At 43.3% G+C, this 15,536-nt stretch overlaps 2 protein-coding genes across 2 annotated transcripts; both read right to left on the minus strand.

The window, feature by feature from the left end:
* Window positions 1-2,793: 2,793 nt before the first annotated feature.
* PCDHB3 (protocadherin beta 3) lies at window positions 2,794-7,362 on the minus strand. The gene has a single exon (XM_016205626.2). It carries the CDS (start codon window positions 7,067-7,069, stop codon window positions 4,706-4,708), a length of 2,364 nt encoding a protein of 787 aa, XP_016061112.2. The 5' UTR covers window positions 7,070-7,362; the 3' UTR covers window positions 2,794-4,705.
* Window positions 7,363-9,622: 2,260 nt separating this feature from the next.
* Window positions 9,623-13,128, minus strand: PCDHB2 (protocadherin beta 2). The gene has a single exon (XM_087816322.1). The coding sequence runs from the start codon at window positions 13,109-13,111 to the stop codon at window positions 10,715-10,717; it is 2,397 nt and encodes a 798-aa protein (XP_087672448.1). The 5' UTR covers window positions 13,112-13,128; the 3' UTR covers window positions 9,623-10,714.
* Window positions 13,129-15,536: the final 2,408 nt, after the last annotated feature.

Genomic DNA, 15,536 nt, shown 5'->3' on the forward strand with positions numbered 1-15,536 from the left:
TTTAGGCATCAGGGTAATACTGGCTTCATTAAATGAATTGGGAACTGGTCTCTGCTCCTCTTTTTTTAAAAAAAAAGAAGTTTGAGCGCGGCCGGGCATGGCTCAGCGGTTGAGTGTTGACCTAGGATCCAGGCGATAGGGGTTCAATTCCCTATCAGGGCACTTGCCCGGGTTGTGGGCTCCATCCCCAGTAGGGGGCGTGCAGGAAGCAGCCAATCAATGACTCTCATCATTGATGTTTCTATCTCTCTCCCTCTGCCTTCCTCTCTCTTGAAATCAATAAAGATATATTTTTTAAAAACACACACAAAAACAAGTTTGTGAAGGATTGGTGTAAATTCTTTAAACATCTGACAGAATTCACCAGGGAAGCCATCTAGTCCTGGGCTTTTATGTGTGGAAAGTTTTTTGATTGCTGATTAAATCTTCTGAATAGGATGAGACATTCGGAGTAAAGAAATCCATTTCCCTGGAGATAAAGAAATTTAAGAAAAAAACCCCACACAACTCAAAATGACAGTATTTAGAGAATACAATTTAAATTTTTGATAAACTGCAAACTGTTCTATAAGTTGAGTTTCTCATGAAAGTCTTTCCTTGTGCATAGCCCATATAAGTTAGAGACAATGGCTTCAGACATCTGAACTCTTTTGTCTCTTATATTCCAGCCAGAAACCTCTCACAAGAATAGATCTGGAACTAAGTCCCAATGATGTTGATATCCCCAAAATGGTTAGAAAATGGCCTGTAAGCAGCAGTCCATTGAAGGTTCCCTGTTCACCCTCCACATCTAAGCATCATTGAACAGCTGAGTCAAATCAGTAAACAGGAGGATGGAGAACCTGCCAGCTTTAGACTTCTGTGGGTGGTTCAAAGAATGGCAGGTAGGGCTGGGATGGGTCTTAGACCAGGTGTAGAATGACCATACCAAATAGAGGTGGCTTCTAGTTGTCCTTAATAATAGGACCAGCTTGTGTATAGCTGTGCCTGTCACATAGGAGCCTAGATATGCTTCCAGGTTGTGAGCCCCTACACTAAACATCAAGTAGTCTCTCCAAGACCTTGAATCATTGATAAAATATTCACGAGTTCTAACTCAAGTCACCATCCAGGTTGCCACATTGTTCTACTTGGCACCAACTCAGTGCACAAAATAGTGTTGCTTTGCAGAGGGCTTTTTTTTTTTTTTTCTGTCATCCAGCAAGTTGTGTGTTATCCAGGACTACCATGTGCAGTACTATCATGCATATTAATCAAGACAATGATTTTTTTCCTGTAGGTAATCCACATGTATCACTTCAGTTACAACTCCATTTTCCTCAAAATCAACTTGTTTACTCTGAAGATTGAAAAGTAAAAAAATGTCTCCATTAGCTCATATGCCCACAGCCTTCACAGACATATAACAACCAAGTAGAGGATGACGGTCCCTGTGATTTTTGCCTCATAGAGCAAATGCAGAGTGGTGCCACCCATGGGAGACTGAGGCCCAGCTCAAACTCATTGTTAGGTGTTCATCCAGAACTTCTACCTGTGTGTGTGGCAAAGTTGAGCCAAGCTCCTCAATTAAGCCTTGGATTTGCAGAGCCTGGGGCTTTTCTTCCTTTCCACAATACTACCAAAACCAGGTATGAGGGAAACCTCCAATAGGAGATGAATTTTCAACAAAATATCACCAAGCATATGAGGAAAACTAACAGCTGAAAAATGGACTCAACAGATAAAAGAATGTACACATAAAAATAGAGATTCAGAACAATACAGAAAGAACTTAAAAGATATTTCATTTCCTGAAATAAAAAAGAAATAGTAATTGTGGAAAAAAGCAAATTATTGTGAGAACCTGCCAAATGGAAATTTTGAAGAAAACTACAGTTACTCAAACAAAAAATCAGTATATTGGGTAAAATCTCAAGTTAGGACCTAGAAAGTCTCAGAACATCAAGAATAAAGAAAAAATCTAAAGAGAGTAAGGAGCTTTACAACTAAAGAATGAGAACTAGACTGATACCACTTTTCATCAACAGTGTGAAATACCAAGAGAACAGAAGGAAAATGACTTTAAAAGTCCACCATCAGCCTAACAATTGGCTAAGATTATGGGTATTAAACATAAAAGTTACTCTGAATTATGACTAGATTTTCAGCTTTAAAACTTATAACAATTACTCTAAGAAGCAGAAGACTCCCAGAACAAAATAGTGGAATGTGTAAAATCATTTTCATATTTTTAAAAATATTTGGCTTAAAATATTTGGCTTTAAAAATATATGGCTTCATTTGCAAGGAAGCCAAAAAGCAAGACTTCACTAGTTTTCATGAGTGATGTTTGAATATAGTTCAGTCTTTTAACAGTCTACATAAAAGTTTAAAATTCATTTTCATCTCTTTGCTTTTCGGTGTTAAAAACAAGATTGTGAATGTCAAGAAAATGTTTGTTTATGAATAGATGCTTTCAGAGAGGAAATAGACAAGTGTATGCTATCTAGAATTATGTTTTGAAAATAAATAGCTGGCTATTTTAAAGTTTATTAAAGCCTTTGGTATCTTGAAAATTTCACTTAATTTTGATACCATGAAGACTAACCAAAGCTCAATAGAAAACCAGTTAGAAGCCAGGGATATGCCATATTGGCCAAAAAGGAACCACCCTCTATAATTTTTTTAAAAAATATATCTTTATTGATTTCAGAGGGAGGAGAGGAGAGGGAGAGAGATAGAAACATCAATGATGAGAGAGTCATTGATCGGCTGCCTAGCCTGCAACCTGGGCATGTGCCCTGACCGGGAATCGAACCCCGATCGCCTGGATCCTGGGTGGACTCTCAACCGCTGAGCCATGCCCGGCCGGGCTCCCTCTATAATTTCCACAAGTGAATACTTCCTGGGCTCTGACACTACCTGGAACCCAGCCAAGCAAAGAGAAGCCTTGATCAGAATTATGTGCCTTTTCCCTCTCTTCATGGAAATTCAGCTAAGTATGAAAAGAAGGGGAAGACATCTCATCGAAAGAGCCACATTAAAACATCTCTATAAAAAATGCATGAAAAAAAATATTCTCTTTCCTCTGATTATTAAGGATTCATGTATTCCATTCTCAGAACCCAGCCAGTGTTGCTTAGTGGTCGAGCATCGACCTATGAACCAGGAAGTCACAGTTCCATTCCCAGTCAGAGTTGCGGGCTTGATCCCCAGTAGGGGGCGTGCAGGAGGCAGCGGATCAACGATTCTCTCACCGTTGATGTTTCTCTCTCTCCCTCTCCCTTCCTCTCTGTAAAATCAATAAAAACATATTTTTAAAAATTCTGTTACATAAAATGATACTATTTATAACTACACTTTAATGTGTGAAGCCATATCAATCTTAAATTCTTTTTCTTTTTTTGGAATATTGAAAATACTAATTGTTCAAGTTTGAGAAACTTCAGTTCCCTTTCTTGTAGTAATAAGTATTCAATTCCTGGAAAGTTCTAGCCCTCTGGATGAGAAAATGCATATAAGGAGAATATTTCGTTCTTCCTAATTCTCTAATTGGGGCCTAAACATTTTATTACTTAAAAATAAGTTTTTCTATATTACTCCAAATTGCCATGAAATTTGATGTTCTGGTTGCCTCCAGATTTTATTCTTAGTTGTAACTAATTTAGCCTTTCACAATGATTTTGCTCACTCCTTTTTAGAACTTCCTATTCTTGTACATTTTCTTCTAAGTATTCTATAGGGGGCAGATGTGGATGGACAGTGTTTAATCCCAGAAGGACCATACATAATCTAAAATTATGTCAGGTTGAAATCGGAAGGAAGGAAGACAGGAAACAAAGAAAAGATTTCTCTCATATGTTACCATATAAATGCAAAGTAGATATTATTTTTTTAAAATTAAGATTGAATGGGACACCAATTTTACCACAAACCATTTCTAGATAATGTACACATGTACTATCTTGAAATTTTTAAAAGGGCCCTTAAGGTTGATAACATTTATATCTCAGAATTTACAAACTAAATTGTCATTCCACCGGATGCCTTACTAAACAATGTCTTCATACCAATGGCAAAGCACAATCAGTTGTTCAAAATGCCTTACGTTTAATTTTTCCTAACACATGAGTACACTTTAGAGAAATCTAAGAGTAATTTGCCATATTAGCCTATATTTAGTCCACTTTTCCCCAACATAAGCATATACAATATTGAAATATTAATTGCAAATGTAAAAACAGAAAATGAATTAAATATATTACTTTCTTTTGGGTACTATACCCTTAAAATCACGCTGTGCCTTGAAGACGGTACGTATGAAAGAAACATTCTTACCTATCCACAAACTTAACCATAGAAAAGCTGCTTTAGGAATATTACGAAGAACACTATCTGACTGCGCTATGGCCCTAGAATACGAAACGAGTTCCTTAAAATAAGCCTACTGCAAATCACCATTAAAACATAATGAATTTATTTTTACTCACCTATTAGAAAAAGAAAAGGAGGGGTTAAGACTGCATTGGTAAGGAAGAAAACAGGTGAAAAAGGGAGAATATACAAACATTAACTAACTTGATAGAAACTAAAATCAATATATAAACAAAATGACTATCAACTAAAGATTCCTGATTTTTTTCAAAAAGCATTCATAGCCAAATAACTATTTTTTTTATTCTTCTGTGAATGAACCCTAAGGTATTTCTGCAACTGGAGTTTTGCACTACTCTTGCCCAATGTCCTGAACCAGACCATTGGGGAGAATCGGTTTGAGGAACTTGAACTCGTTGGTCCCTGAGCCTCCCGTCAGACACACCTCGTACTGGTAGCTCTGGGACAGGGTCCCCGCGCCGCTGACATCCACCAGGGGGCCCGGAAAGCGGCCCTCGGGCGCCGCGCAGCCCCCCGCCCAGGCGGCCCCGCTCCGCCGGCACAGCCGCACCGCCACGAGCGCCAGCACCGAGAACAGGAAGAGCGACGACACGGCCGCCAGCGCGACCACCAGGTAGACGGTGAGCGGGTCGGCCGGGGCCGCGTCGGCCGCCGCGTCGCGCGCGGGCAGGTAGGGCTGCGAGAAGCCGTCCACCAGCAGCACGTGCAGCGTGACGCTGGCCGACAGCGGCGGCTCGCCGTTGTCCTTGACCAGCACCAGCAGCCGGTGGCGGGGCGCGTCGCGCTCGCTCAGCGGCCGCGCCGTGCGCACCTCGCCGTTGTGCGCCCACACGCCGAACAGCCCGGGCTCCGTGGCCCTGAGCAGCTGGTAGGACAGCCAGGCGTTCTGGCCCGAGTCGCCGTCCACCGCCACCACCTTGCCCACCAGGTAGCCGGGCTCGGCCGCCCTGGGCACCAGCTCGGTGCAGGGCGCAGAGCCGTTCTGCGGCGGGTACAGCACGAAGGGCGCGTTGTCGTTGGCGTCCAGCACGCGCACGCGCACCAGCGCCTGGCCGCTCAGCGCCGGCTCCCCGCGGTCGGTGGCGCGCACGCGGAACTCGAAGGCCTGCAGGGCCTCGTAGTCCAGCGCCCGCAGGGCGAACAGGTGGCCGTTGTCGGCGTTGACCGACACCAGCGAGGCCAGCGGCAGGCCGGGGTCCGGGGGCGGCAGCAGCGAGTAGGTGAGCTGGGCGTTGGCGCCCGCGTCGGCGTCGGTGGCGCTGACGCTGCCGATGTGCAGGGCGGGGCTGTTGTTCTCGGGGACGAAGAGGGTGTAGGAGGTTTGGGTGAAGGCGGGGGCGTTGTCGTTGACGTCGGAGACCAGCACGGTTATGTGGTGCTGGGTTGTCAGCCTGGGGGTCCCCATGTCGGTGACGGTGATGGTGACGTTGTACTCGGATCTCATCTCTCGGTCCAGCGCTCCTTCCGACACTAGGGTGTAAAAGTTTTCTACAGATGGTTTCAGGACGAAGGGGAGATTGTTCTCTATGGAACACATCACTCTCCCATTGTCTCCTGAGTCTAGATCGGAAACACTGAAAACGGCCACCACAGTCTCTGGCGAGTTTTCAGGGATCGGGCTGGTAATTGAGGACAAGGTCAGTTCTGGCGGGTTGTCGTTGACATCAACTACCTGAACTATTACTGTTGATTTTCCTGTAAGGCCTCCACCATCCTTGGCTTCTATGTCGACTTCATAACTATTAATTGCCTCAAAATTCAAATATTTGATTAGTTGGATATCACCAGTAACTGGGTTTAGTTGAAGAGTTTTGCGAATTTCTTCAGAAGCATGAAAAAATGCGTATGATATTGTCCCAAAATTTCCTGTATCTAAATCAAAAGCTGAGACAGTGACAATAACAGAGTTAACGGGGCTGCTCTCTAGAACTTCAACCTCATAGAGTGACTGTGTAAATTCTGGGGCGTTGTCATTTATGTCTAAGACCAGGATGTGGATCTGAACGGTCCCAGACCTGGGCGGGGACCCACCATCCATCGCCGTGAGCGTTAAACTGAACTGTGGCTGCTCCTCACGGTCCAGCGCTTGGTCCAGCACTAATTCTGGGAACTTCCTTCCATCTCTACGACTGTTTGTAAGAACGTGGAAATGGGAATTAGGAGTGATGGTGTAGTTTTGGAGACTGTTTCGTCCCACATCCAAGTCCTCAGCATTTCCCAGGGGAATTATTGTTCCTGGTGGAGTGCTTTCTGGGATTTTCAGCTGCATTTCATTTTCAAAGAATACTGGAGAATGATCATTCACATCTATGACCTGGAGTTCGTTTGGAATAAACTGCAAAGGGTTTTGCAGTAAAATCTGAAAATGCAGTATGCATGGCTCTGTGGGGCCGCATAGCTCCTCCCGGTCCAATTTCTCATGCAGGAGCAAATCACCAGTCTGATGGTTGAGCTGAAAATGCTGTTTGTTCCCTTTACACACAACTTGGGCCCCCCTCGCAGCCAGTTCCCCTACACTCAGCCCCAGATCCTTTGTTAGGTTGGCTATCAAAAAGCCCCTCTCCTTCTCCTCAGCCACAGAGTAGCGTCTCGATTCGGACCCAGCCAGAAACCCACCCAGAAAAACAAAGAGAAACAGGACTTGCCTTTGTCTAAGAAATCGCCCCCCTCCGGCCTCCATTGCACTTTCTGCCATGTTCTTCCAAGAAATATTGCCAAGCTGAGCCTCCGACAGCTCTGGGAAACGCAGCCTTCTGCCTCCCAACCTTTGGAGAAGGTCTAGCAAATAATCCCTTCCAGGGCTCAGATTTACTTGCTTAAAAATGCGTCCAGGCTCACAGCCCCTGGTGTACGGTACCGGCTCTGTGCGTTACTGAAGTACGCACAGCGCTGGCCTGTGGTTTAATTCTCCTTCTTAGTCAACAGCGCCACCATGCGTTCGCTCGCAGTTTCAAACTCTCGGAGAAGGTGCTTGTTTGGGGGCTTTTGTTGTTTTGATATTTCTAATTGCTTATTCCCTTTACTAAAATCAGGAGGAGTTTCCTGTGTTATTTGAGTTTACAAAACACAACCTAAGGAAATTAAATGTGCTCTTATCTAAGAGACGTTACTGTTCCCAAGAGCGTGCTCATTTATGTGATTTTGCGGAAGTGGACACTATCTGTTATTACACAAATTTGAAAAGATTTTGCTCTAAATTACGACATGATTCACTATCATATTTGTGTTTTCCAAATTTTGTAAAATGTGCACAAGTTGCTTTTATAGTCAGGAAGAAATGCTATGAAAAGATAAAATCATGCAAGGTGATAAAAATTATAATAGATCATGTCGGGGTATATCCAGAGGCCACAAATGCCTCATCCCTTCTACATTTTAACATTCACTCAATGAATACAGAGCTTTCTCCTCTTCTTATAGCACAGTAATTTTACAATTATTGGTTTCATCAATATAACTGTATTTCATCTGTGGAAACAGATAACTTGTTGAGTTTGTAGAAGTTAGGCATGTAGTGGTAACAAGGCAGACATATACCTTACACAGTTTTCCATCTAATGAGTGAAGACTTTGAACAGATGTTCAAACAGTGTAAAAATTGTTATATAGGAAAGTACTGAGTGTACTTGAAAGTATTGGATAGGGGACCTAATTTAATGGGGGGGGGGCATGATTTGAGAAAATTTTCCCAAAGATGTGCCATTTAATCTGGAACATGAAGGATGAGAAGTTTACCAGACTAAGACTGTAAAATGGAAAGATTCCATATATGAGAAAGCGATATGTAAAGGCCCTGGGACAGTAAAGCAAAGCTATTCTAGACAATAAAGGAAGGTCAGTCTCAACTTACTATCTCAAGAGTAAGTGGGAAGAGAAGGCTGGAGGGTAAACTGGAGCCAAATAATGGGTGTTTGGATTTTATTCTAAGAATAAAAGGAAGCTATTGCAAGGTTTCAGGCAGAGAAATGAAACCGCAAATGTCAGGTGTTCAACCTAGCTCCTTCACAATGATCAGGAATACTACACGAAGACTCACCTACTAAGTTTAGTCTCAGTATTAGTGATATGTAAAATCAGCAATTACACTTCTATATCTTTCTTATATCTTATCTGACCATAACTGCAAGCTATTGAAATAGCTATTATCATTGGGGAAGGGGGACAGAAATTATGTGACTTATCCAAGATCCTACAGGTAATAAGTTGGTTAATCAGAGACTTTGGATACCAAGATAGTGCTTTACACCACCCCTAATCTCAAAATAAGAGCTTTAAAATTCATCTAATAATTTTAATAGCATAGCTCAAGCGTTAAATGATATAAATATTAAAAGTAGGCTGAAGAACATTAAAAAGTAAAATTTTAATGTATGGGTGAAAAATTGAACTGCAAGAATAGAGAAAGTTGGATGAATCCTTTAGAGAATTATAAGAGAAATTTTAAATTATAAAATACAAAACACAATTTCCCCATTTGTGTTCCTTAAGCGGTGGGCAGGAGGAGAGAGTGAAATTAAGCAGGAAGAGAAAAGGGAAAAATATGTTAAAGGAAAAGAGACACCAGGGAGTGATAACTGCATAGTGTTTGAGTAATAGTGGTCACTTCGATTAATAACCTATATATATTATATATAAATTCATTATACATCAGAGCACACTTAATTCCAGCAAAAAATTGTCCTGTATTTATTTATTTTCAATTTTTATTTTTTAAATCCTCAGCTGAGGATATTTTTTCCATTGCTTTTCAGAGAGGGTAGAATGGAGAGGAAGAGAGAGAGAGAGGAACATCGATGTGAGAGAGACACATCCATTGGCTGCCTCCTGTATGCACCCAGGCCAGGGTGGGGATCGAGCCTGCAACTGAGGCATATGCCCTTGGCCCCAGAATCGAACCTGGGACTATTCAGTCCATGGGCCGATGCTCTAGCCACTGAGCCAAACTGGCTAGAGGTATGTATTTATTGATTTGAGAGAGGAAGGGAAAAGGGGAGAGAGAGAAAGAGAGAAACATCAGTGAGAGAGAAACATCAACCCACTGCCTCCTGCAGGCCCCCTACTAGGGATCGAGCCTGAAACTCAGTCGTGTGCCCTGACTGAATGGAACTAGTGACCTCTTGAGCCACAACAGCCAGGGCTGTCCTGGGGGTATTTAAATATTAATATGTGTCACAGGTGAAATAAAGACACTTCTTTCTTGAATGTCAAATAAAAAGAAACAACCTCAAAGACACTTCTTTTTTGAATGTCAATCAGTCATTCAAAAATTTTATTAAGACCCTATAATCTTCCAGTCATTGTGCTAACCATGCAATAAATGGGGAGCTATTGGAAACTGAAAGGGGAAAAGAGAAGTAGTCAGTGCAAAAAAGAAAAAGAAAAAAGAAAAAAAAAGAATGGGCAGACAGACCAAGATAAATATTTTCCCATAAGCTTATTTTCAATTGAATCATAAATGCTCAACACATTTCTGAAAAATGCAATGCCAAACTACATTTGAAATTTCTGAACTTTGTTTAAGGACAAAGACACACATTCTCTCAAACTTTTTGGATTTTAATTAAGTGCTCAAAAGTAATAGACAGTTTTTAATAACTAAAACTGAGATTTTTTAAAGTGGGCATTGAAATAGAAGTTAAAATTGTTTTTGAAATAGCAAGAAGAGTTAGCATGTCTTTGAAGATGACTGGACAGGCGCTATGCATTTAACTACATTTTGGAATATTAGTGGTTGATTAATTGAACACTTTTAATGTGAATGGTTTGTGGAATCCAACAGTCAAGGTTCTCCGAATGTTTAAAGAATCATAACTTCCATGTATGGACACTTTGCCATAGTATATACTTAGAAAAATGTGAGAGGGTGCTTTGTTTTTCATGAATATACCTATATTAATGGTTTAGCCAATGTGACTTCACAGGACAAAAGTTACACTAGCCTAAGAGAATATAAAACATATATGCTGGGCTTGAAACAAGAATAACCCCATGTAGTGAAAGCAAACATTTAAAAAATGTAGGGCTGCAAAGTTACCTGGGGAAGGGGAGTTTAGAAAAAGGTGCTCTAACTTAAAAATTCAGACTTTTGGAAAAAGAAAATTTACTTTCACAGTTTAAATGGAATTAAGGTACAGGGAGACTAGTCACCAATGAGAATACAAAGAAAATTCGTATTCGTTATGCCACAAAGCAACACGTTCAGAAACAACAGTAACATGCACTGAATTGAAACAAGATACTTACATTTCAAATAAAAAGAAACAACCTCAATGGGCAAAGCAGTAAGCAGGGATTTTTCACTAATCAACTGAGGCTAGGGTCAGCAGACCGCTACTAATTCTTAACTGAATTCAAAGCTATCCTTGCAACTGGGGTTTGCCTCACTAACCCTCTCCTCCCCTTGAGCAAGGAAGTTAGGAAGAATTGGTTTGAGGAACTTGAACTCGTTGGTCCCCGAGCCTCCCGTCAGACACACCTCGTACTGGTAGCTCTGGGACAGGGTCCCCGCGCCGCTGACATCCACCAGGGGGCCCGGAAAGCGGCCCTCGGGCGCCGCGCAGCCCCCCGCCCAGGCGGCCCCGCTCCGCCGGCACAGCCGCACCGCCACGAGCGCCAGCACCGAGAACAGGAAGAGCGACGACACGGCCGCCAGCGCGACCACCAGGTAGACGGTGAGCGGGTCGGCCGGGGCCGCGTCGGCCGCCGCGTCGCGCGCGGGCAGGTAGGGCTGCGAGAAGCCGTCCACCAGCAGCACGTGCAGCGTGACGCTGGCCGACAGCGGCGGCTCGCCGTTGTCCTTGACCAGCACCAGCAGCCGGTGGCGGGGCGCGTCGCGCTCGCTCAGCGGCCGCGCCGTGCGCACCTCGCCGTTGTGCGCCCACACGCCGAACAGCCCGGGCTCCGTGGCCCTGAGCAGCTGGTAGGACAGCCAGGCGTTCTGGCCCGAGTCGCCGTCCACCGCCACCACCTTGCCCACCAGGTAGCCGGGCTCGGCCGCCCTGGGCACCAGCTCGGTGCAGGGCGCAGAGCCGTTCTGCGGCGGGTACAGCACGAAGGGCGCGTTGTCGTTGGCGTCCAGCACGCGCACGCGCACCAGCGCCTGGCCGCTCAGCGCCGGCGCCCCGCGGTCGGTGGCGCGCACGCGGAACTCGAAGGCCTGCAGGGCCTCGTAGTCCAGCGCCCGCAGGGCGAACAGGTGGCCGTTGTCGGCGTTGACCGACACCAGCGAGGCCAGCGGCAGGCCGGGGTCCGGGGGCGGCAGCAGCGAGTAGGTGAGCTGGGCGTTGGCGCCCGCGTCGGCGTCGGTGGCGCTGACGCTACCGATGTGCAGGGCGGGGCTGTTGTTCTCGGGGACGAAGAGGGTGTAGGAGGTTTGGGTGAAGGCGGGGGCGTTGTCGTTGACGTCGGAGACCAGCACGGTTATGTGGTGCTGGGTTGTCAGCCTGGGGGTCCCCATGTCGGTGACGGTGATGGTGACGTTGTACTCGGATCTCATCTCTCGGTCCAGGGCTGTGTTTGTCACTAGTGTGTAAAAATTCTCAACAGAGGGTTTAAGGATAAATGGCAGATCATCTGGAACAGAGCACACCATCCTTCCATTGTCTCCCGAGTCAGGATCTGAAACACTGAATACAGCGATTATGGTCTCCTGCAAGTTTTCTGGGATTTCATTGATAAGCGTTGACATGGTCAGTTCCGGAGGGTTGTCATTCAAATCCACCACCTGGACAAACACCACACAGCTTCCAAAAAGACCCCCACCATCTGTCGCCTGAATATTTAATGTGTAAGTCTGAATAGATTCGAAATCCAGCTTCTGCGTTAAAAGGAGTTGTCCCGATTTTGCATTTATTCGAAAAGTTTTGCGAACATCTTCATTAGCTTGGGAAAATACGTAAGATATTTCTCCGTAGGCTCCAATGTCTAAATCTCTAGCCGAGACGATAGCAACCTGGGATCCAATAGGGCTGTTTTCCAGGACCTGAACTTCATAGAGAAGCTTTGCAAACTCCGGGGCGTTATCGTTGATGTCCAAGACCTCAACGCGGACCAGGGCAGTGCCAGACCGGGGTGGAGTCCCACCATCCAACGCCGTGAGACTCAAGGTGATTTCAGACTGTGCCTCGCGGTCCAGCGCTTTGTCCAGCACCAGCTGTGGTAATACAATGCCCTCGGGACTGTCTTGTAACTTAAGATGGAAGTGGGAATTGGGGCTGACTGTGTAACTTTGGAGACTGTTGCTTCCCACATCTAAGTCCTGGGCACATTCTATTAAGAAGGCAGTTCCGGGAGTGATACTTTCTGGGATTTTCAAAATTATTTCTTTGTCTAGGAAAACCGGGGAATGATCATTTATGTCTCTAATCCGTAGCTCGGCCTGAAAAAACTGCAAGGGATTTTCCAGTAACACCTGGAAAGGTAGCACACAGGGCTCGGTAGGGCCACACAGCTCCTCCCGGTCCAGTTTCTCATCTAACAACAGATCCCCGGTCTGCCTATCCAAGTGCAAACGCATTTTTTTCCCTTTGGAAACGACGCGCGCCCCTCGCGCAGCTAGCTCCTCTACCTCCAGCCCCAGATCTTTTAACAAATTGGCCACAAAGGAACCACTCTCCATTTCCTCGGCTACTGAATAGTGTCTAGGCTCGGAACCAGCCTGAGCTATGCCCAGCAAAACAAAGAATATCAAGACTTGCCTTTGTTTCAGAAAGCGTTCCTTTCCTTCTCTGGCCTCCATCGCCTTCTGGTCTCCCAGCAAACCTGACCCAGCTCGGGCTTGCGTTGTTGCTGACTCTGTCTCCCAGTATGTCCCCAACACGGGGCTAAGTGGAGACGCCTAGGGCCCTGGATTTCCCAGAGCCACCGCCCTGGAAAGCCTCCCCTTCCGGCTTGATTCTTTAGCTGTGCATCTGGCTAAAGAGAAGGCGGACTGGCTCGTTCTTCCTTCTACTTCTAATGCTGCAGCGCCACCCTGCGTCTTTTCCGAGTGTTTATTTTCTCCAAAAACATTAAGAAAATCCCAGTCCTTTCTTTCAGACTGATGGCAATCTAAATGGAATATTTTCAAGTGGTATCTCCCAATATACCGAAGTCTTATCTGCATTTCGAAGGGCTTTTTCATTACATCCACACGACACGACAAACAAATTTCTATTCCAGCTTCCTCACAGATTCAAGCAGTTCTTTTTAAACTGGGGAAGAATATCAACTTCGTAAACTGGAGGGAGTAACTTCAGTCCTAGGATGAATGAAGGCTTTGACTAGTCAGTTTCCAGTTCTAATTCAGAGCTTGGGTAAGTGTGCATCTCAGTGGTAGTTAGGTTACCATCCTCACACCCAAGCCAAAGGAAGAGTATTGAGGCCCAGAAAAACACAGAATTCACATAAGAACATTCTCATGGACACTGAAATATTCTTCATACATTTCTCTCCTGTACCCTCCCACTTCACATTTTCCTGAAATTTGTTGCATTTGATCCACAAGAACATCTCCTAACATCTGAATAATAATTCTTGTGAATGTGTCAATATTTTAAATTTCCTTTCTAACAGATAAGAACATTTTTTGACATAACTTCAATTATTGCATCTAGCAATGTTAATAGTTTCATAATATCAAATACCCAGTAAATATTGAAAATTTTCCAATTATCTTTTTAAATTTAAAGATAATTTGCTAACTCAAGTGCCAAACAAGCTATATATGTTGCAGTTTATTGTTGGGTCTTTACAGTTTAGTCATTTTGTGTTTTAAAAAAATATATATGTGATAAAAAGAGTTACCAATCAAAAAAGCCATGGAGAAAACTTGAATGCATATTGCTTAGTGAAAGAAGCCAGTCTGAAAAGGCTACATACACATTATTGCAACTACCTGACATTCTGAAAATGGAACAAGTACAGGCATATTAAAAAGATTATTGGTTTTGGGGGATGAACAAGAGGTAAAACAGGGGATTTGGGGGGCACTGAAACTTTGCTTTTTGATACTGTAATAATTGATACATAACATTATACACTTGTCAAAACCCATAGAATGTACAACACAGAGTGAACCCTAATGCAGGCTGTAGTTAATAATAATGGATCAATATTGATTCATCAGTAATAATAAATGTACCACACTAATGCAAGATGTTAATACTGGGGGAACTGTGAGTGGGAGAAAGTGGGTATATGGGAACTCTCTGTACTATCTGCTCAGTTCTTTGTAAAACCGAACTGTTCTAAAAAATAAAGTCTAGTAATTAAATATTTGTGTTAAGAAATGTTTAAAATATACTGTATGGGAAAGTTAAAAAGAACTGTACCAACATAATTCTACCCTAACTGAACACTTAAAAGTTATATTTTGTAATATTTATTCTATCTATATATTTTATTCCACACACACCTCCTTTTTTTGCTGACCCATTGGGAAGTAACTTGAAGACATCACAACACTTCACCTCTAAATATTTCATCAGGCATCTCCCAAGTATAAGAGTGTTATCCCACACAATTGTAATGCCACTATCACACTTAACAAAATTAACAATAATTCCAGAATATTATAAAAAATCCAGTTCCTATGAAATCTCATTATGTTTCTGTTATCCTTCCCTGATTTCCTTCAACTTGAAAAGAATTCATATTCACTCTTGAGGTGTTTTTCTTTGTTGTTGTTATTGTGGAGTTTTTTGTTTTACAAATGTGCTTACTTTCTTAACTACCTATTATAAGAAATGCCTTAGAAAATTTGTTTTTTAACCAAGTGTCATTATTGTATTGGGTGTTACATCTGTTTATTCTAGAAAAGTCTCCCATCTTTATGATATTTGATGTTTTGAAGTACTCCGGTCAGTTATCTTGCAGGACGTCCTACATTATGAACTTGACTGACTGTTTCCTCGTGGTGTCATTACACCTGTACCTCTATCCTCTATATTTCCAGAAAACTGGAATGGATGATTTAGTAAATGTAATAATGCATACCATGTTTTAAAGTTCTCATTTATTACTTTATTTTGGTTTAAAAATTGAGCAATCACAGATTCCCTTTCTTTATTTTTAAATTGATGTTTTGGAGAGAGGGAGGGAGAGGGAGAGACAGACAGACAGACATCAATGTGAGAGAGAACATTGATTAGTTGCCCCCCAAACACGCCCCAACCAGGTATGTG

The sequence above is a fragment of the Miniopterus natalensis genome, chromosome 4 (assembly GCF_054644295.1).
Source record: "Miniopterus natalensis isolate mMinNat1 chromosome 4, mMinNat1.hap1, whole genome shotgun sequence".
Taxonomy (NCBI): domain Eukaryota; kingdom Metazoa; phylum Chordata; class Mammalia; order Chiroptera; family Miniopteridae; genus Miniopterus; species Miniopterus natalensis.